We start from the raw sequence: 27,861 nt of genomic DNA, 5'->3' as shown, positions 1-27,861 counted from the left end.
TAATTAAAAAGGATTTTCAATTGAAAGTAACATTTATTTGATTTTTTGCTATTCATTTCTAGTCCAATCATCATAAATAAATTAATTTAAGCAATTTTCTGAGACTTCAGGCAATAATTATTTTTTTGCAATTTGTGATTGGATGAAACTTTGTAAAAAATTTAAACATTTCACGAAAGATAGATTTGATTTCATAACCCCTTTAGAGCGTTGGTAGAGCACATTTCTACAACATTTCTTTTGAAAAATAATGAATTTTGGTTGAGTCTATGTAAAGTTAAAAGCAAAAAACGATTCATTAGTGTTATTAGTTTAACAAAAAGACCTATCAGAAACGCTTTTAATAATAACATTAAACGCCACCAACTTTTTGATACGTTTGTATTTCGGAATAGCGTCTTTTTCATCTTTTTGGCTGTTACTTTTGTTAAAATGTAACTTTTGAATAGAAATGCACGTTTAATGAGCTCTGCAAACGTCTAGATGACATCAACTCACTACAATTATAGCCTGAATTAGTAAAACAAAACAACTCATTTTTGAGATACATCCTTATGCCCAAAAATGTCTCCAAAAAATTTGCGTTTGTCAAAGCTCCTTTAAAAAAGATTTGAAAACAACAAATTAGAAAAAAATGTCTACGTGGTTTATAAATGGACCCAAAGTATCTCTTGATGGCAAGTTTTATTTTACACCTAAAATTAAAGTCATTTTATTCTTTTATTTCACAGTTTTTGAAAATCCTGTTTTTTGGAAAAAATGGCAACATTTCGTCTGTTGTGTGCCATCTTGTGACAACGACCTTTAGTACTATTCGAGAAAATCGATTTCTAAAGTTTGCCGATAAAATTTTTCAAAACTATGAATGATAGAGTCAAAGTTTTTAAAGCAATCGGGTCGTACACTATCGCTTAACAAACACTCCAAGTTCCAACTAATTTGATTACACCAGTCAAAAGATATAGTAAATTATGTAAACAATAATCTGAAAAGCACGTGTCACAAATGTGTTTCGAAAGTAAAATTGTACTACGTGTCACAAGTGTGCACAGAATTCCCATACAAACTAAAATAGGCTTAAATCAATAGTTTAACCGACTTAATCAGTATATTTTCGAAAACAAAAGATTGCATTGCCTTTGGAAAGTGTGTGTCAACATAAATATGTGAAAAACATGAAAAAAATTCCACATTTTCCAACAACATGTATGACGTGTCACAAGTGTGCACGATCATTTTGATGATAAATTGGTCTATGTCACAAGTGTGTATTGCGATATCCGGGAAACGGAAGCGAGTTCCCAAAATCGGGTTAAAGCATCTTGTAGTTTTTGTTAAGTATAGCAAAACGTCATCATTAACTCATTTTCGACCAAAATGGTCTATGTCACACAGCTGACGATTTCTAACATCAAGAATTTTCAAAAATGATTTTTAATTTCGCTATCAATTTTATGGCATGAAAAGCCGAATTTAAAAAAAATGCATTTTTTACAATTTTGTCCAAGACACAGAATATCTTTTCTCAAGATAAAAATTTTTAATATTTCATTAGATTATGTGTATGGACAGCTGCTAAAATTGTACGGAGACTTATATATAGACGAATCAATGATGTATTATAAATCTTCGTTTAAGCACTTTGCCGAAAAAAATAGTTACACGATATTTGTTGTCGATTTTAAACTTACTTTTTCACAATTTCACAAAATCTAAAAAATAATCAAATTTTGTGATAAGTTTTAGGAGGCAAAATGATGGGTTTTAGGAGGCAAAAACTCGCAAATTTTGAGCCACAGAATAAAATGTATTTTTAAGTTGCAGGGCTGTTACGAAGAAATAGTAACACGATTATTTTTTTGCTGACTTTGAAATAACCTTTTTTTTAACAAAAAATCAAAATCCACAAAATGAAAATTTTTGGTGCGTTTTTGGAGACAAAAACTCGCAACTTCGGAGCCATAGAGAAGTATGTCCAAAATTTTCGCAAAAGGGTTTTAATTGTTTGGGACAAAAAAAAATTACAATTTTTAGTGTTAAATCAAAATTGCAATCGAAAGGTTCTCTACAGAATACAGAAATTTTGATAAAATTCACCATTTTTTAGATATGACCAATTTAAGTTAGATTTTAACTAGAAATGTAAAGTTTTTCGATTTTTTCTTAATAAAGTGCTCATGAGTGACTATTTCATAAAATATTAGAAATATCGAAAAGTTCTGAAAAAATCCTAAAATTTCGTCTAAGATACATTGAAGATTGAACCCTCTCCACTCTCCCAAGTTACTACTGCCTATATCTTTGCAACAAATGGTTAAATTTTTTAATGTTTTCAAAAGAGCCAATTATTCAATATTAAGCACATTTGAAACAAAAATCGAACAGATGAAATTGGGCCGTTGCAAAGATATTGGCATTAAAAAATGGAGAGCTGTCCAAACCCAAGTTTTCAATTTTTCTTTTATGCTCTGTGTTTCTAAAACGAAATTTTAGGAAATTTTCAGAACTTTGCCATACAAATATTTTCAGAAAGGGTCAATCATAGACACTATTTAAAAATAGAAAAACTGCACATTTTTAGTTAAAATCTAACTTTAACTGGCCATACCTCGAAAACGGTGCACTTTAGACAAAAAACCTATAGAGTACTTTGCGATTACAATTTCGATTTTACGTTAAAAACTGTAGTCAAAAAAAATTGGGTAAGATTTCTATTTTTTCCAAAATACCACAATTTCATCAAAAAAGTATAACTCGGTGGTAAAATCTTTTGCCAAACTCCTTTAAGGCTCAAAAGATATCCTCTAAAACGAAACAGAAAATTTCTAAAAAAATAACAAAACGAATTATGAGAAATTTATTTTTTGTTAAAAAAGCTTAATTCAAACCAGCAATCAAAAATACAAACCAAATCCATTTTCGGAATTTGGCGAGGAATGCTCAGAAGTAAAAAGAAGATAGAAGATGATAGAAGAAGAAAAGAAGAAAATCTTGTTGGCATTTTAAGTCGGTAAAATACTTTGCGAAAAATTCCTGCTCGGGTGACCACGGAACCAAGGAATGTCACCCACAACTAGCAGATGACACGAACCGGGCTATTTTTGCGCGTTGACCAAGTGGGGGAGGTAGTTCTGGAGGTGGAGGTTCTAGATAAATTTTGCTCCCTGATCCACTGCAGGAAACCCCGTGCTGCAGCAACCCACCCAGGAAAACTATTCGAAAAGTTTCCTCTTTTAGTTGAGTAATTAAGTTTTGCTAACGCTTCGGCTGCTGGATATCTTTTTCCGGTCCACTCGGGAGGAGTTTCCTTTCCTCCCTGCTGGGTTGAAAAACCCGTCACTAACGGACCATCATCAGCTTCAGTAGCTCGAGAGTTGCTAACTTGTTGGAGACGGGGACAATCTCCGGGACGCCATCGCTAATTATTTCGCTTGTTTCGTCGCCGAGATGGCATAACAAAACAAATTATCAACTCTTTTTTCCTCTTTTTGTTGAGCTATTCTTGGTTGTTGCAAAAAATGAAACTAAAAATCCTTTGAACCACTGTTCACAGCTCGAGTCATTGAACCTTCGATCTACCCCAGCAAACAAACCACCAAATCCAGTCGACTCTTCAGCTCAACCCCAACGCTCAACCTGCATTACTAATTCTGCACACCGTCTTGCAACCGCCACAAAAAAAAAGTCGGAAAAATCAACCGAGACTCACCTGTTACAACCAATTTCTGTCCTCTTCCGCACGTACTGGATCTCCGGAGCTTCGGAAATCCTGGTCTAGCATTCCCGTCACGTGCCTTTCCACCTGCTTTGTGACAATATTTAATCTTGCCACTCCCGCGCCAAACTTCAGCCCCGTCCTCGAGGAATCGATTCTGGCCGCGCTTCTTCGCAAGTGAGCACCGAGCGGCTTGAGGATCGCTTCTTCTTGGTTAAGCCGGAGGGCTCGATGGCCGTTGAGCTGGACAATAAAAGTGTCAATCGATGAGGGGGGTTTCACGCTGGAGGACTTGGCGAGTTTTTTTGTGAAGTGTTGAGAAAAAAAAGTTAGTATTAGAATTTGTTGCAAGATTTTCCAAAAATGTTTTACCAGAAAATATATTACATTGTAAATTTTTCAAACATACAACTTTAAAGAAATTACAAATTCAAGAATTTAACAAATTTCTGGGACGACAAACCTTTAACGAAGGTAATTTAAATATTTTAAATGTTTTTTATGTTTACTTTTTAGTGAATATCTTGCAAATATTTTCAAGAAAATTCCTCAGCAAAAAAGAACGATGAAAAAAAATCTAGAGTTTAAAAAAATAACGGTTAAAAATTGTAGAAATGGTCAATTCTTTATGAATATAAGTTATAATTTATAATATTCCCATAAATTTACATAAACTTGCTCGTCTTCAAACAGTGCAAACCGCATTTATTTACAATTGTTTCACTTCAATCAACTAATGATGCGACACCCCCAACCACCATAAACCTTTCAAGTTTAATTTGCCCAAGACTGATGATGACTGCTGGCAATCAATAAACAATATCTCTGCCCAGCCCTGCAGTTATTGAACAAGTTGAAGTGAAGTGCAGTTTGTCTTGCACCACTGCAAATCAAGCTATTGAACGGTCTTATCCAACACTACGATTGGTTGGTTCCGTCGTCGCTCTTCAAAGCAGCTCCTCTGCAACCAATGAACCACCGCAATCCACAAATATACTGGAGCTTTGAATTCCTTTCGTCAGGACTTTGGACGACCATTTAGAGCTATGTTTTAGCTAGGTTCCGTCTAAATCTAGATTGGAATGGCAGCCAGTTTTGATTTATTCAAATTTCCAAGTTTCCAAATAAATATTTTCGATTACTTTTTTAAGATTGTACAAAATAGGTCATTCAATCCCAAAGGTCATTGCACCTTATATGTCATTCGAAAGAATTCCCTTTTTCTTCAAATAAGTTGTTTCAATTAATGTGTTGTAATATTAGCTATCCCAATCAACCTTTTGATGGTTTAGGTCATTCGACCGAAAATATCGTTTTACAAAACAGGTTGTTAGGACATTCAACAAAGGAACACGACTCTTCCAGAAGCTTCAAAAATGTCATTCCAACGAATCGGTCATTTGTCCGAAAATATCATTACATCAAAATGGTAACCGAAGCCTACATTTAATATGTTGATGAATAGGTCATTCCACAGAATAGGTCATTCAACCAAAAGAGGTTGTTCCAAATCATAGATTGTTTCAGAAAAAAATACTCAAGTCGCTTCATCGAATACCTTACAACACTGAAAAGCATTTTTTGCACTAAACAAGCTCGTTTCAATAAATAGGTCATTCCTCGAAATAGGTCATTGGGTCTGTCCAAAACCACCGTCCGCAACCCTACCGCACTAAACACAGCGTCGTTAGTGCGGAGCTTCATCCCGGTTCAAACTGTGAGTGTGTTAATTCCTTGGAGGGCACTTGGAGCGAAGAAACTTTTTCCCGTCCAATATTTATGTCATGCCCGTCCGTCTGGCAGAATGCGTCCCGGGGACTGTCTGTTCCGTCTGCGGTCTGCGGGAAGAACCCCAACGAGAAAACTGGAAGAATATTAATGCAGCACATCCCGGGTTTGTCGATAAATTGTTGAAGCGTCACCACCGGCAAAGTCGTCCAAACTCCCCCCCTTTCCCGAGAGTACCATCAATCTGGAACACTTCGCATAGTGTGTTTGGTATAGACGGGAAGACTGAAGGGTTGTTTACTCCTGCCACGGTCTGGAAGAACTCTTCTCGAGAAGAACTCCAGGTGATGGACGGTTAATGGAGTGCGTTACCTTGACCTGGATTTTTTCTTCTTCTCCATTTCGAACTGTTGAAGAAGCGGTGAAGGAGGGATATCGCTGCCCGGTAAAGGTCAATAGAGTCGTGATTGATGGGCAGCTGAGAGCTATTGATCTTATTTAATTATCTTCGTCTGATGGGGGAGTTGAAGATGCTGAGGACTATCTTTCCCAGCCATTAAACTGTAGAAAAAGTAACTGTTCGTAGATAACAACCTATTCAGAGAAATGCCCTGTTCGAAGAACTTACCTTTTCCGAGTAATGACCTACTGGGATGGTGTGATGCTTTCTCTAGCTGCTTAAGAACCTCAATCTCTACCGCTTGTCGAGGTTCAAGAAAATGATTTGACAGACGGGAAGTGATGACACTTCACTTTTTAAGGGTACAAGCGAAATTCTCCACGTTTTTCCCCAAATAAGTTATGCTTGGATTTTACGCTTTTGAATTGGTGGAATGACCTATGGGTAATTCTCCGCCAACTCACACAGCAGTTGCCCCGACCCCTCTTCGATTTGCGTGAAACTTTGTCCTAAGGGGTAACTTTTGTCCCTGATCACGAATCCGAGGTCCGTTTTTTGATATCTCGTGACGGAGGGGCGGTTCGACCCCTTCCATTTTTGAACATGTGAAAAAAGAGGTGTTTTTCAATAATTTGCAGCCTGAAACGGTGATGAGATAGAAATTTGGTGTCAAAGGGACTTTTGTGTAAAATTAGACGCCCGATTTGATGGCGTACTCAGAATTCCGAAAAAACGTATTTTTCATCGAAAAAAACACTAAAAATGTTTTTAAAATTCTCCCATTTTCCGTTACTCGACTGTAAAAATTTTTGGAACATGTCATTTTATGGGAAATTTAATTTACTTTTCGAATCTACATTGTCCCAGAAGGGTCATTTTTTCATTTAGAACAAAATTTTTCATTTAAAAATTTCGTGTTTTTTCTAACTTTGCAGGGTTATTTTTTAGAGTGTAACAATGTTCTACAAAGTTGTAAAGCAGACAATTACAAAAATTTTGATATATAGACATAAGGGGTTTGCTTATAAACATCACGAGTTATCGCGATTTTACGAAAAAAAGTTTTGAAAAAGTTGGTCGTCATCGATCATGGCCATTTATGGTCACCCGCGACAGACACGGACGACGAAACAAAGAGAAACGCAAAAAGTAACTTTTTCAAAACTTTTTTTCGTAAAATCGCGATAACTCGTGATGTTTATAAGCAAACCCCTTATGTCTATATATCAAAATTTTTGTAATTGTCTGCTCTACAACTTTGTAGAACATTGTTACACTCTAAAAAATAACCCTGCAAAGTTAGAAAAAACACAAAAATTTTAAAATGAAAAATTTTGTTCTAAATGAAAAAATGACCCTTCTGGGACAATGTAGATTCGAAAAGTACATTAAATTTCCCATAAAATGACATGTTCCAAAAATTTTTACAGTCGAGTAACGGAAAATGGGAGAATTTTTAAAACTTTTTAGTGTTTTTTTTCGATGAAAAATACGTTTTTTCGGAATTCTGAGTACGCCATCAAATCGGGCGTCTAATTTTACATAAAAGTCCCTTTGACACCAAATTTCTATCTCATCACCGTTTCAGGCTGCAAATTGTTGAAAAACACCTCTTTTTTCGCATGTTCAAAAATGGAAGGGGTCGTACCGCCCCTCCGTCACGAGATATCAAAAAACGGACCTCGGTTTCGTGATCAGGGACAAAAGTTACCCCTTAGGACAAAGTTTCACGCAAATCGAAGAGGGGTCGGGGCAACTTTTCCCGATTTCGTGTGAGTTGGTAGAGAATTACCCCTATAAATTAAAAAAAAAACCTTTTTGGTGCTGTGAACTATTCATCGATGGACCTGTTTAGTAGTAAGATAAAATATTTCAATGAATCAATGTATTAATCGATTATTTTGAAGTCCAATAATCAACCGACCCCGATTTGACTTTGCCCAGCCTGAATGACGGATTGAAAAGTCTTAAACCCAGGTCCTTGACGTGTGGGATTTATCGAACATCGAACCTATTCACGCTTTACTCTCGCTCGACCTCCCCCTCCAAGGATTCGTGAATATGCCGTGCTTCCGGAACGAACCGCTATTCAACTCAACGGGGTATTCCATCATCAGGATCTACTAGTGTACTGTTGCTCTCTTCATCGATTCAGTTCACCACGAACGCACCAACACATACAGAGGAGCATACACACACCTACATTAGGGTTCCCAGAATATGGGACTTTTTTTTTCAAAATCTCGCTCCACAAGCTGAGTTCTTTGACCTATTTTAGGACTCTGGGCCAAATATGAGCAAAATAGGTCATCATTTACCCATTGATACTTGGAGGTGAAGTTTGTATGGGAAAAATCGAAAAAATGTATAGAAAATCCAAATTTCTTACGGTTTGGTCTGCACGTTGCGCTACTTCCATCCAAATATTCCCAAAAATGAGATTCTTATTGAAAATTTAATGCTCTACAACTTTGTAGAAATTACCAAAGCTGTAAAACTCGATCCTGAAAAGTTATTAGCGATTTAAAAAAGTCATTTTTGTATGAAAAACACATAGACTAATAAAAGACTACACAGTGGGCTCTGAACCATGACTCAACCTTTTTATGACCCCTCGGCACGACCGGTTCACTGTCAAAAATGATAGATCGAAATGTCATCAACTGGCAGCTCTGACTTTGACATGACATTTCGCGCAATGTAATTGTTTATGTTTTTGTTTTGATTCAAACGGAACAAGTTCCGGATGAGGACGGTGATTACTAGAGTGAACCATCGTCCGGGGGAATCTCGAGGGTGGTCGAATTTCTAGCGATTCACATTCCGCGTGTCTGCTGAGAGATGGACGCGCCTACGCTAGAAGGTCATTCCGCGATTCGAATGGCAACTGGGCCTCACCATCGAGGGCAACAAGCAGCTCTCGATCGATTTCGGACTTTTAATCGTCATCCTCCCAGAAAACGATCATGTGAACACCGTCGGGTTTGCCAAGCAAAGCCGGCGTATCTAGACGCGGGCCGCCTCCGGTTAGTACCGCTAGGGCAAAACCGACCTCCTCCAACCCGTAATCTTCACCCTGAGAGGCTAGAAAGTCATTAGAGACGCTATCTAGACCTCGACGTACTGCACCTACTTTAAAAACCTCAACACGGCCAAGATCTTTGCCCTTAACTGCCAACTTGGCATTCCCAACCCCAGAGTTAACGTCGTCAAACAAAAATTCGTCCCCGAACCAGCTTCACCGACAAAGAGTACGACCTCCCCGGGCACCGATATGGGCGAGCTGTACGCGGGGGCAACAACTGGAACTGGCAACCAGGAAGCGAAACAACCCTCCGCTCAGATTGTCAGCAAGCAGGGGCAGGGCATTCCATCCTTGAAGTTACCAGCGGAGTTCAGCACAGTTTGTTCCAAAGGAAGTCCGGAACCGAAACCCGAAAAAAACGCGGTTACTTTATATCATATAGGTACTTGAGGGTTTATTTATGAAAGCTGTTTAAAAAAAAATCACAGTTCTTCTTGACAACTCCTCGTCCCTCTGGATGGTTTTCTTCAGCTCCAGAATGGCCTTCTTCAGCAGCTCCTTCTCGTAGGCGTTCACCTTGAGCTGACCAATTTTCTTCTCGAGATTGTGTTACCCAGGAGCAGCGGCGTGGAGAAGTAAGTGGCCGTTCATGGCACGGTACAGGGCGAGGGCAAAACTGGTCCGGCGTAGGCCATCGAGAGCGTGGCGGAACCGGCATCGGCCTCCTGAATATGTTCCGTCAGGGCGGCAATCTTATCCTGGGGAAGCTCTGGGATGCACTGAGATGATATTCTCGCCGGAGTGACCTCTAGTAAATCCCGCTCTTTCACCAAACAAATATTACTGCACAGCTGATTGACTTTTTCGCAGCCTGCTGCCTTGATTGCAAAGCAAAACAAAAACAAACAAGATGCACGCGTAAATCAGCACAAAACGAAATCGAAAAAGTCAGCGCTGCCAGGTCGATCTGTCATACGAGGGGCTAGCCGATGCGGTTCACCGTGGTACCCGCGGTTCACATCTTATGAGTCATACTTTTTGGAAAATTTTGTTCGGAGTGTTTAGTCTTTAATTAGTCTATGGAAAAACATGTTTTTCACCAACTTTAGGCTTGGGTATCAATGGGTAAATCTCATCCAATTTCGCTCAAAATTTTGCACAGATGCTTAAAATAACCCTGGGGGTCATTTTTCTGGGCACCCTAACCTACATGTACATGTACGGCTTGAATGGGTTTCAATTTGCGAAGTGATTTTTTTGTTCGATTGCGTCACCTCACCACTTCATCCACTTCAATTTTAAGCGATCAAACTGTGGTTTGGGGAGTGTTCAAAGATTACGTAATGTGGGAAATATATTTGTGTTAGTTATCTTTTATATGATTTACAGAAGATCTGCCAAGCATTTCCAAAGCGAGATATCTATATATATAAAAAATTTCGACGGTTTTGTTCGAACGCGCATCAGTTGATAACGGAAAGTCGGATCGGAGCGCTCTTTGCAGCGTTGGGTTCGTATAAGCCCAAGAAAGGTTCAAAAGCTAAAGAGTGACAACTTTGGCCACTCCGGAACCGATTCTGGAAGACCTGCAGATTGTATGGGAAATGTTGCGTAAAATCAAATTTTGATCACAGGAGGCTAAAAACGTCAAGAAGTGAAAAAATGACAAGACGAAGTTTGTCGGGATTAGCTTGTTAAATTATAAAACAGCAAAAAAAAAAACGTTATTCACGAATGCCCCCCAAAGTTACCTGGAAAAACTCGCACCTCTCACCACACTCTCAACACGTGTGTGGTGAACGCGTCGAGTTCACAAACGGAGAAAATCCCGGAAAAGCTCCTGCTCGGCCAGCGAACTCCGGAACATCCAAGTTGGAAACCCCCAACGAGGAAGGAGAAAAGGCAAATATTTGAATGGGAGTTAAATTTGCGTTTCTACGCCGCGCGCGCACTGAGATGATTGAAAGTTTTTTTTCTGCCCGAGATTTCCCAAGGTTTTCCCGCCGTCGTTGCGAATCGTTCTTTGTTGCATAGAACGCCTCCCTTAGGGGGGGCGTTTTTCGCGTTTTCCTAACGGCGGTGTACGTTTCATTTTTGCCCGGTGCTGTTCTGTGTTGGGTTTTCCTTTACCTTTCGGGGAATGTTAACTACAACGTACACACACACTGTGCTGTACACGATCTCTTGTGGCTCGGTTTGCAATCCATCAATGGGTTCGATGGAATTGGATGGTTTGTGGGCTCAAGCTGGAAGTTGTGATTTCGGGAAGTGCTTTTGGTGGAAAGTTCTTCAGCATTGTTGTGGCTTGAGAAGATGAAAGCGAAAAGAAAGCTTTTGAAAAGTTTTTCCCTAGGAAAGATAGTTTGAGCTTGTTTTTTTTTTTGAGTGGTTAGTTGGAATCAAATTTGACCGATTTAATTCTTATCTAAGAAATATTATTTATTTTTCTGTTATACTTCAGTTTTTGCATTTCTTACAAAAAAAAAAAAAAGATTAAGGATTTGATTTTGAAAAAACATGATTTTCTCAAAATGCTCAAGCAGTTTATACACAAGTTGATCATCATCGAATACAAAAATCTCATGTTTAATTTTTGTAAGTTCTATAGATATTCTCAGGAACTCACAGTCAAAAAATGTATCCATGAGGCTACAGAACGCTCGGTTTCTGATGCTGGAGCCATGTGTAATGGTGTACTTTTTAAGTACCGCTTTTTGTGTAAGAGTAGTTTATGAAACCACTATTGCAATAGTGTTCTTTTGTTCACCTTTTGTGTACTTAAAAACATTTGAAATGTCCAATTTTTACATTAAAATCGAACTTATAGTTTAAGAAATATCGTCAATTTAGAATTAAAAGTTTATTATGTAAATTGAGGAGTCTCATTTTCACAAATCTCGAAGATCGAAAATTTTAACCTAAACATGCATTTGAGCTATTTTATAGCTTTTAAAAAAATTCAAATAAAAAGTACACAGAATTATTTCCGTGTTTTTTTCCTTAAAAATTTCTAATTATAATCGCAACTATGCCGATGACCTGCTCGCAAAATTCTAATGAGCCTGATTATGGAAAAATATGCAAAATAGCTTCTTTTGACACATAGATTGCATGAACAAATTATCATTCAATTCAAAAAAATGAAAAGAAATTAGATTTATGAAAACGTGGAGAATGATCAGTTGACATTTTATTGGATTTTTTTTTACATTTGAAAAGTGTTGGAAATGTAGTATGTTTGAGGTCAAACTGTTTACAAGTGAAAACAAAAATAGTTTAAACATTTAAAGTTTATCTTTCTTTAAACATTATTTAAAAAAATCATGAATTAATAAAATGACCTTGAGCAAAACATATTCAGCCTATAATTGGTTTCAAGTGTTAAAGTTAAATTATAAATCTCAAACTTCATATAAATGTTAGGTAGTAACTTCAATTAGATTTTTCCTACAGGTTCTCTCACATCAATATTTTTTGTTTGGGTTGTTCAAATCATATCGTATACTTTCATTTATACATACATATATTTTTATTTTTGAGTAAGGTGAATAAAACAATTTCACTAAATTCATTCAAATGTGATTTTTTTTAAATATTATACAGTGTTTGTCAGTTTTACCATTGAAGTTTTCCTAATATAAAATTCCCACTGTTTACATAGAGTTGTTTAAGCTATTATTGTTTTTTTTATTCATATTTTTTTATTTATTCTCATAGAAAGATTAGATTAGATAATTCTTTATTTTTTCTCATTCTAATGTATTGAAATCATTTTCTCGTGATGCTAGAACCAATTTTTGTATCAATTCCAGTAGGATTTTAAAATATTTTGATTGTATTTCGCATTTTTTTTTTTCATTTCGACGTCGTCGTGCTATCTTGTCGCACCCGCCATTTCGACGTTCCGAGAAAAACGCGTTTTAATGTTTGACCTTGAATACACGAAAAGTAGAGCACGCAATGTAAACAATAACAAACACGTTTTGTTTGGCTGACCATTCTGGGCATTGTCCCGAAGTTTGGTTGTATCTGGTTGCTGGAGTCCCGAGTTATAATTACAAATGTTTACGGTAGTCTAGCTTGTACGTGCGACAAACGCATCCTGACTTTCCTGGCCTGAAATCCCTTTGGCCTTATGTCGCACTTACATCAATTTTCATGGAGCGACAAGATAGCACGACAAGATTGAAACTACTTTCATATGTAAAGTGACAAAAATGCACGGAGTTTTTTCGGTTTTTGGTGAATATCTCAGGATTGAAATCGAATTTTGGGGATCTGTGAAGGTCAAAAGGTGAGGCATTGTGAGCTGCACAAAATAGCGTTCTTAACTCAATTTGACCCAAAATGCACGTACGACAAGTTAGCACGATGGCGACGATTTCGCAAAAAAAAACTGCTGTTAGGGTGATTCTAGTTACATTATGTATATTGTGTTTGAAAACACCTTGATTTTTTTATTTTGCATAGAAAGTTGTCTAAACTCATCGCTGTCGTGCTATGTTGTCGCACGTGTATTTTAGGCCAAGTTGAGTGAAGAACGCCATTTTGTGCAATTTACAACACATAAAAAAATTATGGTAATATTCATCAGGAATTGATGACAGACAGACAGATTTTGTGTCGAAAAAAATGTGTAATATTATATCAGAAAATGATGAATTCAGTTTCTGATGAATGATGCATGAACAAATTATCATTCAATTCAAAAAAATTAAAAGAAAATTAGATTTACATCAGGTTCACATTTTTACACATGTTTTAGGTAATATTATTCAAAAACCCGATTTAATCCCACCTGGGGTGAGATAGAGCCTTTCTTACTAAAGAATATAACAATAGTAGAACTTTTTTCAATTTAAACATCGACTTTGTTTATTTATAACGTCAGCACAAAAGAAAGTCTTATGATGAAAGCAAAATATTATAAATGATATGATTTCCAAAAGAAATAAAAAACGCAATTTTCACCAAAAGAATATTTTCAATCGTACAATATGTTTGTACGTTTGTAATCAAACAAGCGTTTATGACAAACGCGATCATAGCAAGCTTCCCATGCGCCAATGGCAACGCACACCGCGGTTTTGGTTTTTTAGCTTCGGTGAACCGCGTGTGCCGCACGGTGCAGGGAAGCTAGCCATTCAGCTTCTAGGAAGTGACAGAGTCAGAGATAGCTATATTCAACAACCGCACCACTACACACTCAATCGCGAGAACCTTAGGTAGAAAGCCATTGGCGTCGCCAGCATTTTTTGACGATTTTTCCGATTAAAATTCATGCTGAATCGACATATTTACGAAGCTGGAAATGACGTCCAGCCTTGGATATTTCGAAATTTGCGCGGCAACTCGCACAGGTTCAGCACACTAGCTTTCATCTGCATTCAGAAGAATCGAAATCGGATATATGGGAGCTGAGAACGGCGCGACACAAAATTTGCAAAATTTTACCACATACGAACATCACTCGACCTCCACGGAATTTATTTTCTCAAAATTCGAGGGTTTGAGATAGACGAGTTCTGTCAAGGTGAATCGATAGAGCATCGTAAATCAATGCAGTGTGGTTTTTTGACGATTTTTCCGATGAAAATTCATGCTGAATCGACATATTTACGAAGCTGGAAATGACGTCCAGCCTTAAAGTAAAACCTATACCTTTCTTTAGTAAGAAAGGCAAAAGAGGTAATATTCAACCTACCAAATTTTCAACATTCCAAAATTCAACTTTTTTTGGCTGTGGAAGCCTTTTGACCACAATTCCCAAAATTCGATTTCAATCTTGAGATATTCAATAAAAACGGTAAAAACTCCGTGAATTGTTGCCAGTTTCCTTAAGAAAGAAGATTTAATCTTGTCCTGTTATCTTGACACAAGGGATTTCAAGTCAGAACGCATTTGACACACGTACATGCTACTGTAAACATTTATAATTATAACTCGGGACTCCGGCAACCAAACTTCTTGACAATGCACATTATAGTTAAGGGGGGGGGGGGGAAATAATCTCACCCCCGACCCAATGTCACCCCTGATTACGGTATCAACAAAATAAATTTAAAAACATTTGGTTGTATCATTGCTGAGATATAGTTATTTGAAATTATTTGAAATGATCAGAATGTTTGACAGATCGCTTTGCCCATTGCATCATTTCAGCTCAAATTGTCTGTTACACACTTTTATCATAAAATACCTTTTTAAAACTTTCAGGAATAAATGGAAATTTAATTAATTTAATTAGATTCAATTTTTCTTGTAAAATGCAATTTCAAGATTTTCTACATGTTTGTAACCCCTTAAGCTCTAAAAGAAAACCGACCTAAAACTGAAAAGAAACCCGATACCGATCCAAATTCAATCGAAATTTTCCAACACCCAGCAGCAGGGCTACATCCCATAGCAATCAGCCACGCCATCTTCGTCCCCCAACGGTCTCATCAGCGCGCCAGTCTCATTTTCGATTGATCTTTGCTGCAAAGCTTCTCTCCACTGATCATCACTGAGAATTGTGCGCAAGGAATTTGGTCCCTCTCTGGGGTCGCATTAGTCATCACGGTCGCTTTGAAGTGGACTTTTGTGTTCAGTGATGGACATTTTAGAAAATTTGGGACACTTTGTAATATTTTGAAAATTTAAACAATTTAGTTATTTCTCAATTAAAATTCATTTGAAAAAAATAATAATTTTGATTATTTGGCATCACTGTCCATCAATGTGGAAATCTTCCTCACCACGGAGAAAAGAACCAACCACAAATGATATTTGGCCTATTGCCATCATTATCCGGTCCGTAATCGAGTCGAGTTCGGCTAGCAGTTCATTTTCCAATCCCGAGACTCCGAAACTCAGCTCAGGCACCTCTCCAGTATCATCATCAGCGACATCAATTTCCTCCTCGCCTCGCCACCACCCACTTCCACCCACATCAGTGGGGTGGTAAAATAAATGCGAGAACAAAGGTAAACAAATCGAACCAAATTATTCGATTCTCGATTCTTCTGTTTTCTCCCCGCCGCCACTGCTGGATCCTCTCTGAGGTGGGTGGTTGGGCTCTCAGATGTCGGGATTCGGTGGGAGATTACTTTTTCATTTACCTGCCCTGAATCAACACGATTATCGGTCTGACGTCGATCCGCCAACCCACCGACACCCACAACACTCTGGCAGTGGTGAAAGTCATTTTTCCGGGCTGTCGGATTATTACGTGAATTATTCATTCATTCGTTCGAGGAGCTGTGTGGCTGTGGCTGCTGATTACCGCCGGGTCATCGATAGTGTTTGCTTTTGGAGCTGCTGCTGCTGCTCGGGAAATTGTGATTGATTTGTAGTCTTTTGGTTGAATGAGTGGCAAAGTTCGACTGCTGGTGTGGGTGTTTGTTATTCAAAGCAGGGCACTTAATCAGAGCGAGAGGAGCTAATCTTTAGGAAGTGAGCCAACTGTTGCTTGTTTTGATCTGGTGGTGGTTTTACAGTTGTTTATGATTTTGAAATTTGAATTCGTGCTGAAAATCATGACATTGATTAATTTTAATATTTGAGTTGTTTGAGTCTTCAGTTTTGATATTGAGAGTCTTCAGTTTCGTTAAGGTATGATAGAATTGAGCTCCATGATCTCGCTCCAATCGACAGATTTGCAGTTTAGTGAATTCCCTGCCAATAAATAAAACTGTAAATTTTGGATATAAATTTACTAGCACAAATAAACGCGCCAATGCTTCAGATGATGCCATACCATTTATACTCAAAATTTTTACAATTTTATTTACTGGCAAGGCATTCACTAAAATTCAATTCTGTTGATTGGAGCGAATTCATGGAGCTCAAATCTATCATACCTTTACGAAGCAGATGCGTTTACTGACATCAACTTTAAAAATATTAAGCTGCGTTATGTTACAAAAAATATATCTAACCAAAAATGTCTTTCTTCCCCTTCCAGCACCGCTTCCGCAGCGTCAGCATCCTGGCGCTAGCCCTGGGCAGCATCCTGCACGTGCGGCTCTCGCTGCCGCGGCCCGCCGTCCTATTCTCCGCGGCGGACAACCCCACGGCCAAGACCGGTTCCGCGTGGACCCGGTTTCTGACCTTCTCGTACCTGCCCGTGTTCAACTTCCGGCTGCTGCTGTTTCCGGACGTGCTCAGCTTCGACTGGGGCATGGAGGCGATCCCGCGGATAAACAGCCTGTTTGACGCGAAGAACCTGGCCACGGTTGGGTTCTACGGGGCGTTGGGCGCTGCGGTTTGGGTTCAGGGCCGGACCCTGGTGCGGCAGAGCGTACCCAGTGTAAATAGTAGCTTCGGTAGGCGGCTAGCTAGTAAACTTGCGCTGGCTCGGGTTGGACAGCAGGACTACAGTGAGTTGGGAGATTCGACGACCTGCGGGTCGTGCAAGCACGAGTACGTTGGGTTGCGTCACACGAGCCAGTGCCGGGCCGTGCACAACAACAACAGCATGTCGTCGATCGTGTGCGGATGTCCGTACCTGTCGCTCTCACCTACGGCCTTGTCCAGCTATCTGGACGAGAAGGTCTCCTCCAGCGGCTACGGTTGGCACAAGCGGAACTGCTGGAACCGCGGCTTCAGCAGTGACCACCTGCCCCTCTCGACGGACAGTTCCTCCTCGAGGACTTCCTCGTCCTCTTCCTCGTCCTGTTCCTCCTCTTCTTCCTCCTCGGCGTCTTCCGTGTCGTCCCTGTCGGACGAACCTGCCGGCGCCACCAGCAGCCCACTCAGCTCTTCCGCGGCCATCCTGGTCTCCATTTCCCTGCTGACCCTGCCCTTCCTTCCCGCCTCCAACCTCCTGTTCTACGTGGGGTTCGTCGTAGCCGAACGGATCCTGTACCTCCCAAGTGTCGGCTACTGTCTGCTGATTGGCCTCGGCCTGGGCAAACTCATCGACGGCCAGCGAAGTCCGGCGTCAATCTCCACCGGAGGCTCCCGGCGAGCGAAGAGTAGCAAAAGTGACAGTTCTAGTTTTAAGTACCGTGTCGGCAGTTCGGCGGCCAGTGTTGCCAGTTGTGCGGGTCAAAGTGCAAAGCATCACAAAGCGGCGAGCTTCGCCGGGCTGAGGAAAAGTGCCAATAGCCATCATTGCAGTAGTAGCAGTAGCAGTAGTAATAATAGTAGCAGTGCAAATAGTAGTCATATTAGTGTCAGGGGGGGTGATAGTGATAGTTATCAGCGGCGTAAGCGACAAATCATTCTGGTTGCGTTCGGGGCGTTGCTGCTCGCGTACTGCGGGAAAACGTGGAGCCGCAACCTGGACTGGGCGGACGAGGAGAGTCTGTTCCGGAGTGCGATTGGCGTGAATCCACCGAAAGGTAAGCTAAACAATGTACTCTGATGTTTTACAGAGATTGAGATTATCTTTGTATTTCCTAGAAACTCGAAGAAAGAAATAGTTTTTGCTCAGGTGAAGAAAACCTAAATTTACATGAAATCGACGCTGTCGTGCTATCCTGTCGCACCCGCCATTTCGACGTTCCGAGAAAACGCGTTTTAATGTTTGACCTTGAATAAACAAAAACAAGAGCACACAATGTAAACAATAACAAACACGTTTTGTTTGGCTGACAGTTTTGATCATTGTTTCGAAGTTTGGTTGAATTTGGTTGCCGAAGTCCCGAGTTATACTTACAAATGTTTACGGTTGTCGGACTTGTACCGCAGGGCTGCGGAGTCGGGTCATATTTCAAGCGACTCCGACTCCGACTCCGGCTTTCTGAGTTTAGCCGACTCCGACTCCGGCTCCGGCTTTCAGCTCCAACCGACTCCGACTCCGACTCCAACTCCGGCCTACCAACTCTAGCCGACTCCGACTCCAGATTTCAACAAATCTTTGGCTCCAACTCCGACTCCGACTCCACATATTTTTAAATTTTTCAAAAATTGGTTAGCTATTATTTTGAGAAAAAAAACTATAAATAGGATAATTTCATTACTCTCCAAGTGTCAAGTTTTTCTCAAGGAAAATAAGTTCGAATCACAAAACGGAAACAAAAATTTCTAGGTTACAAGTTTTATACGTTATTAAAATAGAAATTAAAAAAATCCTGGTTTGAAGGCATTTTTAGAAGATAATTTTGTAAGTATACATAATGATTTATTAACATAACCTCAAATTTACATTTAATTTGTTAAAAACTAATAAGGCCGTTGCAAATATTTTTCAAAATTCATGTCGTCCCCCCCCCCCCCCTTCAAAGTGGGTCCGAAAAATCGGGGGGCAAAAAAAATAAATTTTCGTCAATACTTAGGTATTTTGGAAACTAATGATTGCAAAACAACTGGGCAGGTGTAAAATGCATTTTTAAACACTTTGTTCATTCAAATGTTAAAATCATGACTCGTCAACTCAATTTTTAAACTTTTTTATTTTTTTGCCCCCCCCCCCCTCGACTTTGGTCAGAGTCGAGGGACATAAACTTCAAAAAATATTTGCAACGGCTTAAATTTAAATATTTAATTGCTATTTTTTAATTAATCATTAAAAGTACCCTAGCCTAAATGATCGATTTACATATAAATTCAATTTGCTCAGAAGCACAGTGCCTCTCAAAGTCACCTTGGTTTTTTCAATATAATTATTTCAAACGAAACTTTTTTTTTTAAAGCTCCATTGATTTTGATTAAAGACGTACATGGACATCACGCCATGGCTGAATGAGATTATTATTGCAAATCAATGTACCAGAAAAATTTCTTCGTGGAAAGGACGCTTAAGGGGTCCTTTCCAAATATGCTTGACCTAAAAAATATTTACCCAGGGATTTTTCTATTCATTTTAATTTCAATATTTCGATATATTTTAAAGGAGGCGCGCGATACTTCTTGAATCTTCACCACATACGAAGCTTTATGAATGATCGTGCGCCTCCGGGCAAATATTTTCTAGGTCACAGATATTTCAAAAGCACCCCTTAAGCTACCTTTCCAAGAAGATTTTTTTGACGATGACGGAAGGTGATTATCATTGCAAATCAATGTACCGATTTTGCTATTATAATCACCTTCCGTCATTTTTGCGTGGGACATTTCTCGGATTAGTTTTCAAAAGGACGCAAGAGCCATTGACAAACTAAGCCCTTTTTGCATCGGTACTCGACCTACTTACGAAAAACCAATTTCAAAAATGCTTGAGATTGTTCATCTACACGTCCTTCAAGTGCCCTAAACTTAAAACAAATGAAATATTGGTTCAATTTGGAGAAAAACGAAAATTAGTACCGGAGGTCACGGTGGCTCTTACGGCTTTTTGAAAACTCAACCGAGATTTCCATTATGAAAAAAATCTTACCGGTTGAAGAATGTTAAATTAAAATCCAATCATTTTTATTATAATTTTTTTTTTATTATGTCCTTTGGAACTGAAATCTTGAGATTCGTTCAACGATAATTTGCAATGATATCAAAATAGTTTGCCCAAGGATCGACACTTTCAGATTTCAGTAGAGAAATAGTGAACAATAAAATAATCGATAGTTAAATATATCGATATTCAATGATTATTTCAAAATTAGTTGCAACTTTTTTTGAATTTTTTTGTCAATTTCAAATATTTTTAACGTGACACTTCGATTTTTATACTTAGTTATAAACAAAATGGGAGTTCCACATAGTAGATTGCATGTGGAGTTCCACATAGTAGATTGTTATAATCGTTGATTATGTGATGGAAGGGTTATACTCTCAGCGAGTTTTTTTTTTTCAGATTTCAAAAAACACTGATTATTTTTTTAATCTTTTTATGTACCTCTTATTTTTTTCCTGAAAAATAATTTACATGAAACCTCCAAGACATTCACTTTCGGGGTAAAAAAGACTGTGAGTGTACTTTTTTCAGAATGAACTGGATTAAATTTGGTCAAATTTGAATTTTAAAGGTACATAAATAAAGGCAAAAGAATGCAGTCAAGAATCAATCAATTTTTTCTGAATACAAAACCAATATTGTCTATTAGTTTTTATAGTTATGATACTAAATACTCAGGTTAGAGAGGATTAAAAGGTTATACTTTAGTGATCATAGCGAAATAAAACAATTAGAGCATTCCAATCAGAAAAAAAATGCTTCAAAAAAATAATGGCATCTGATAATTCTCTTTAAAAAACGAAAAAAGTGGCAACGCAGTGCATGCGACTTAAAAACAATTAAAATTATAAGAAGTTTTGTGAATTAACCTGCATTGTAATAAATTATGAACAATAATAAAAATGATATTATTTGTTGAATTTTAGATAACTCCGACTCTGACTCCGACTCCGGGTTATCTAAAATTGTCGGCTCCGACTCCGACTCCGACTCCAGCTCATAAAATTTTGCCGACTCCGACTCCGACTCCAGCTGTTCGAGTTTTGACGACTCCGACTCCGACTCCGACTCCGGGTCCCCAAAAAGACCCGACTCCACTGACTCCGGCTCCGACTCCGACTCCACAGCCCTGCTTGTACGTATGTCAAGCGCGTTCTGACCCAAAATCCCTTTGCCCAGTTGTCGCAGATACATCATTTTTCTGGGTGTTTGATGACAGCACGACAAGATTAAAACTTCTTTCATATGAAAAGTAACAACAACGCACGGAGTTTTTTTTTCGGTTTTTATTGAATATCTCAGAATGGAAATCAAATTTTGGTGATCTGTAAAGGTCAAAAGGTGAGGCATGTGAGCTGCACAAAATGACGTTCTAAACTCAATTTGGCCCAAAATGCTCAAATGCAATGAAATGTAATTATGATCAGCAACAAAGTGTGCATTTTAAACCAGCTCAATCCAAACGCCGGTAAAAAAATAATTACCATAAGTAATCAGAAGGCAAACGCTTTCTGATTATTCAAAGTGAGTGCAAATAACGATTACCGAGTAACCTAGAGACCCAGTAAATCCAGGCGGCTGGCAGTAATTCCCGATCCCGTGTGGGTTGCCCAGGTGATACGACTGTGCCGGGATGAGTCCCCTTTGGAGGCCATCGCCATGGTTGCTCTCTGCCTTACTTTTTACTGCAACCGAGAGTACGACCAAGTACCAACCAGTAATGCAGCTTCCATGAAGAGGGGGTGGAAAGCGGGTGGTCGGCTGACTGTGGGTGATAAAGCCTTTCATTTTTCACACTCTCTGTCTCGGCACAGGCTCTTGCTCGTTTGAATGCCGCCCTCGAGCGCTGTTTGGAAAATAAAGATAAGAGATGTTTACACGAGCCCCGCGCCCCCACCACCAACCGTCAATGAATGGGAGCTTTTTCATGCAGCCTGTGGCTTGAAGAGGGCTGGTGTGATGACTGCAGAGTAAAAGGGTGACCAAAGAAAACAGTTTTTGTATAAGGTCTTTGAAGTAGCAATTACTATTTATTAAAAAATAATTAGTACTTTCCACAGATTTGTATTCAAAAAAAGTTTGTTAATTTTACTCTTGTTCTTTTCCGATTATGTCCTTAAAAAAAATGCGAAATATCTTTCAATTCTTCATAGGTCACCCCTTTTTTTCCTTCGGATGTGCCGTCATAAACTTGACTTTAATGCGTCCCTTATGACTGTCAGAGGCCGATTTCAGCCTGTTTCTTCCTGGTTTGATATCAAAAGCCCAAATCAGCAGCAGAAGCATTGAAAGAAGCACACACTCACACACGTCGTGAGGACATCTTTCTGCATGAGCGGAGATAAATCAAAACGATTCCGGGGTCGAGATAACAAAGCGAGATAGAGAGAGAGAGCAACTGACAGATTCATACATTCAACAGGACGCCGAAGGACATTCTTCACATGTGGATCTGGAGGGGAGAGGGGGTTTAGGATCCCCCCAGGGACGTCATATCAAAGGAGAAATGTGTCTCATTAAACAACTGTCACGCTGTCACAAATTTTGATTAATCTCCCTAACCGGAGCAGATTTTGTGCGTCTCCCCGGAAGACGGAAGGAATTTTTGACGGGGTTGCCTCAAGGGACCCAATTTGGGCCCGGACTAGGCGCTAACGAGTAAATTGACAGCCAATAATGGGGAGGGAACTTTAAAGCTGTAAAACAAATACTTGAAAAAATCGAAAAAAAAATGTAAAACACGAATTAAATCATACAAAAATCATAGTGTGTGAAGAAATAACGGTGCCCTATGGAGACCGCCATAAAAATTAATAAAACTAAATGTTTAATAAACCATTTCCTATCCCATAAAGGCGAATTAATTGTTTAATGTTTCAATAACACTACAAAAACTGGCTACTGAAGACTGACCAGACTAGCCCCGCCACACGTGACGGCTAGTGACACCATAATCTTTACGAGCCCATTATACGGCCCTGCTGCTGGCTGGGTCAAACCGCCGTTTTGGGGCCACTATCAGGCACCGCCATAGCTGGCCACTACTTGCTGGCGATGTGGGGTGGTTGGTGGCTTTTGGAGAGCATAACAACATGCATGCTAGACGGTTTTGAACGGCGATGGCTGAAGCCCCTTTGTTGGAAGGGAGAAGGAAGTTTGATGGTTTCAGGGAAAAGTGATGGCTATTGGTGGGAAAGCGCTTTGGTTTTCGTTGAATCAAGTTGTTAGGATAATTAAATTAACAACTTTTTTTTAATTTGACTTCTTTTCCTATACATAACAATCTTCATAACCAAAATACAGATCTAGTATCTACTTTCCTTTTTTTTAAGTGAGATTTTTCGTATTAAAATGGATTTAATTTATTTAATTCTATTTCAATATAATCCAAACTATGGCAATTTACAAAAAATAAACATGATAATTTTATAAGAAAATCAGATTATTTAAAAAAAAACATTTGACACATTAACCCAACAACTGCATTGAAACTCTCGAGTTTTTTTTTATTTTTGAAAAGGTCCAATAAACCAAATTATCAGTTTTTGCTTTTTGGGTGTTTTTTAATACCCCTGACTCTAGGCGGTTTCAAAAACATCCAAAAAGCAAAAACTGGAAATATGGCTTATTGGGCATTTTCAAAAAAAAAATCTCCAAACCTGCTCAATTCATACTGAAAATTAGAGAAAATGTCAATTTTTTTCTCTTTTTTGTTATTTAATTTCTATGTATAGTTTAAATTTGAGTGAAAATTGCAAGCATGATCTTTTCATAATTTTTAAATTGAAACATTATGTTTTGTGTTATACGTAATTTGACATGATTTGCATGATTTCGGAAAGAATAATAGTTATACAGGGGTTCAGATAGTTGAAAAGAATTCAACAAAACAATTGTTGTTACTTAGAAATGTTTTTACAAATATTAAATGCTTGCCAACTTAAAGCATTTGTAGGAAATGTAACACTCAAAAGCAAAAACATGGAAGAAGTAATACATTACCAAAAAGAAGGGTGCTAAGTGAATTAAACATTAAGATTTTTTTTTTAATTTTGTCTTTTATTTTTTTAAATTGAACATTGTCCATTAGGGTGACAAAACAAATAAAATTTTGGAATATCGTAAGAGATACCCCATGACTCGATTCTTTAGGTAAAAATAAGTAACTGTGCCCATTTTGAGCCAAATCGGTTGAGAGTTAAGGGTCGTTTTTTATCGTTGAAGTTTGTATGAGAAAATGTATAGGGAAAAGCAATTGTCGATCTCACTAGGTTTTTTGGCCAAATTTTCCCTAGTTTTTGTTTAATTGCATTTGAAGAACCTTCTGTTACCAAGCGGTTAATGAAAAGGAAATAGTTGCAAGCAGGGCTGTGGAGTCGGAGTCGGAGTCGGAGCCGGAGTCGGTGGAGTCGGGTCTTTTTGGGGACCTGGAGTCGGAGTCGGAGTCGGAGTCGTCAAAACTCGAATAGCTGGAGTCGGAGTCGGAGTCGGAGCTGGCTAAATTTTATGAGCTGGAGTCGGAGTCGGAGCCGGAGTCGTAAATTTCTGATAGACCCGGAGTCGGAGCTGGAGTCGGAGTTATCAATATATTTTATATAATTTATGAACTTATTTATTGTTCAATATTTGTTATAATTCCGGTTAATTACCATTTTTTTAAATTTATTTATTGAATCGCGTGCACTGCGTTAACATTTTTTTAGTCAATTTATTTTTTGGATCAAGATAATTATCAGATGTCATGTTGTTTTCGAAGCATTTTTATTGTGATTGGAAAGTTCTTATTGTGTTATTTCACTAAGATCACAGCTTGATAATCTGTTAATCCTCTCTTGTCAATGTTTGTATACACTAAACTATATATAACTCATACAATGGTAAACAATTGTGGCTGTGTAGTCAAAAAATTAAAACATATTTAAATAATTCTTTACTGTCTCTTTTTGCTTGTATTTACAGTATTTAAAAAAAGTATTTACAGTATGTAAAAAAAGTATTCACACCCCTTGGGCACTATGCACATTTTGTGATGGAACATGTAAACAATTTAAAATTTTACAGAAACCTAGTACTACGTTTTGTTCAGAAACTCATGCCAGCAAAAAAGTTTGTACACCTTTCAAAAAATTAACATAAATAAAGTTATTTGTTGACAAATCACCATAAATCCAGTCTCCCAACTCCAAATAGGCATCCTTGACTGATTAAAAAAATAATTTGGATTGAATATAAAGTTTACTAACTACTTAGAATAAAAGTTTATATAACTGTGGAAATTCTATATAAAACTTATCTAAACTTAATTTTGCAAACTTTTGATTCAACTAAATGTATATATATTACCATAGAATTTCTAAGATTTTAAGTAGATTCTTTTTTTATAGAAACATTTTTTGCTCCGACTTTTTTATGGAAATTGTCATAACTCTGAAAAGAAAACAGTTAGAGTCCCACTTTTTGCATTAGGTCTTGTAGAAATGTTATGCAAAGTTAACAAGATTTTCAACAAGTTTTTTTTTGGCTTTTTGAAGAAACTATTGAAACAATCAGATCAGTTTAGGTCTTGTTAACTTTGCATAACTTTTCTACAGGACTTAATACAAAAAGTGGGACTCTAACTGTTTTCTATTCAGAATTATGACAATTTCAGTAAAAAAGTCGAAGCAAAAAATGTTTGCGTGTAGTGGATCCTTAAATAATATCTTTGAACAAGTCTATTTTTTTTAAACACCTTAAATCGGGGTGATTTAATTGCTGTAATTTTAATTTATTTTTAAAATTTTAGAATTTTCTCATTATTTATATGTTTAAAGTGTGTACTGGGCTGGATCATACAATTTCCATGTACGTCCTCTGAAATAAATTCAAAAGAGCTTTAAAAAATAGTGACTTTGAAAATTGTCTATTTCAAAACCAGGGTATCTTTGATAGTTACTGTGTTTCTTCAAAATTTCAGCCTAAAATTATGCAAATTGATTTTATATGTCAATTCGATCATGAAGGCTAACTTTCTTTTAATATTTCATTAAAAAAAAGTACAATTAAAAATTAGTTAGCTAGCATATAAATTTAAAAAAACTCAAAGTAAATTTAAAGTAATTAAATAAAAAGTTCCAATTTTTCAAACAACTAAATTTAAATTTATGTAGAAAATTGTTGTGCTGAAAATGCGTTTAAATCTGAAGATATTTATGGTTTTTGTTTATATAACGCTGAAAACATGTAACATAGAACAACGAACACTTATCTACCAAGCTTAGTATGGTTCCATACTGTTTGTATAAATAATTCGTATTTATAATTTTGCGAAACACCCCGAACATAAATGTCACCCCGGTTGACAGTATTCGCGCAAGTGTGAACTGATGTGATGTGATTAATTCAAATTTTTAAAATATTTTAAATAAAGATTAGGTGTCGGAGTCGGAGTCGGAGCCGGAGTCAACAATTTGTGGAAAGCTGGAGTCGGAGTCGGAGTCGGCTAGAGTTGGAAGGCCGGAGTCGGAGTCGGAGCCGGAGTCATCAATTTGTGGAAAGCCGGAGCCGGAGTCGGAGTCGGAGTCGGCTTAACTCAGAAAGCCGGAGTCGGAGTCGGAGTCGGAGTCGCTTGAAATATGACCCGACTCCGCAGCCCTGGTTGCAAGGAACACCAAATCTCTATGAACCAGCCATTCACACAAGTTGTAAAATTGTTATTTTGGTAAATAAAATGAATTGAATTGAATTGAAAAGCAATTATTTCAAAATTCCACCAAAAGGTGCTGTTAAATGTGTTGGATGATTGTCAAGTGTAAGAATTTTATGTAAAATTGTATGACAAACAACAATATCAAAAACCGCAAAACGATCCGAGTTAAACTTGACGAGTTATTAGCGATTTAAAGAAGACGTTTTCGTATGAAAGGATTTTTTTTGCACCAGCTTCAACGATAAAAAGCGACCCTTAACCCTTTACCGATTTCGCTCAAAATTTTCACATTACTTATTTTTGCCTAAGGAATCGAATCAGGGGGTATCCCGGAGGTCGATTTTGTTTATTGTCACCCTATTGTCCATATATTGCCTTTGTCAATAAATGCACACAAAATGAACATGTGAATATTCAGAAATCTGTTTCTCGAAAAAGGAGTTTTCTGATCGATTTGGTGTCTTCGGCAAAGTTTTAGGTGTTGATTAAGACTTTTCTTACTTTTAATTTTTTTTATCATCAAAAAATGTCCCAAAACTATTTTTTTTTAAATTATGGTATATTTTAATGGAAAACAAAATCAATTTTTTAGCTTGAGTTTTGGATGGTGCAAAATCTGGTAGTGGAGTCCTTATTTTAAAAAAAAAATATGTTTTTGATAATGTTTCAAAGAACAAAAACACTAATTATTAAAAATTTTAAATTTAAAGCCTGATACAATAAATAAATAAATAAACAAGTAATAAATATTTGTGAAGCATTGATAGAATTTCTTAATTTTTGATTTTTAAAATGATTTTCATAACTATTTTTTTATATTTTTTTTTGTTTCAATCACTTAACACTTCCAAAACTAGAAAAAGAGTGCATTTTAAATATATTTTTTGCAATTCCCCTGTAAAACTGTCAACTTTTCCTGTCCTTCTGGAGAAACGAAACGGCCTACTTTTCCCTACCAAAAATAACAGAAAGGAAAATTAATACCTTT

The 27,861-nt window shown here is 37.7% G+C and overlaps 1 protein-coding gene across 2 annotated transcripts in view; it reads left to right on the top strand.

Annotated features, from left to right (window-relative positions):
- LOC120422038 (protein O-mannosyl-transferase TMTC2-like) overlaps positions 1–27,861 on the top strand; it is a 496,233-nt gene that overhangs the window by 197,374 nt on the left and 270,998 nt on the right. For both annotated transcript variants that reach the window (XM_052708782.1, XM_052708783.1), the window contains exon 5: positions 16,814–18,194. In XM_052708782.1, the coding sequence (XP_052564742.1) occupies positions 16,814–18,194 (1,381 nt within the window). The remainder of the gene's footprint in view (positions 1–16,813; positions 18,195–27,861) is intronic.

Source organism: Culex pipiens, chromosome 2, assembly GCF_016801865.2.
Source record: "Culex pipiens pallens isolate TS chromosome 2, TS_CPP_V2, whole genome shotgun sequence".
Classification (NCBI taxonomy): Eukaryota; Metazoa; Arthropoda; class Insecta; order Diptera; family Culicidae; genus Culex; species Culex pipiens.
The sequence above is the reverse complement of the archived record's forward strand: the minus strand, read 5'-3'. Positions and strand labels throughout refer to the sequence as shown.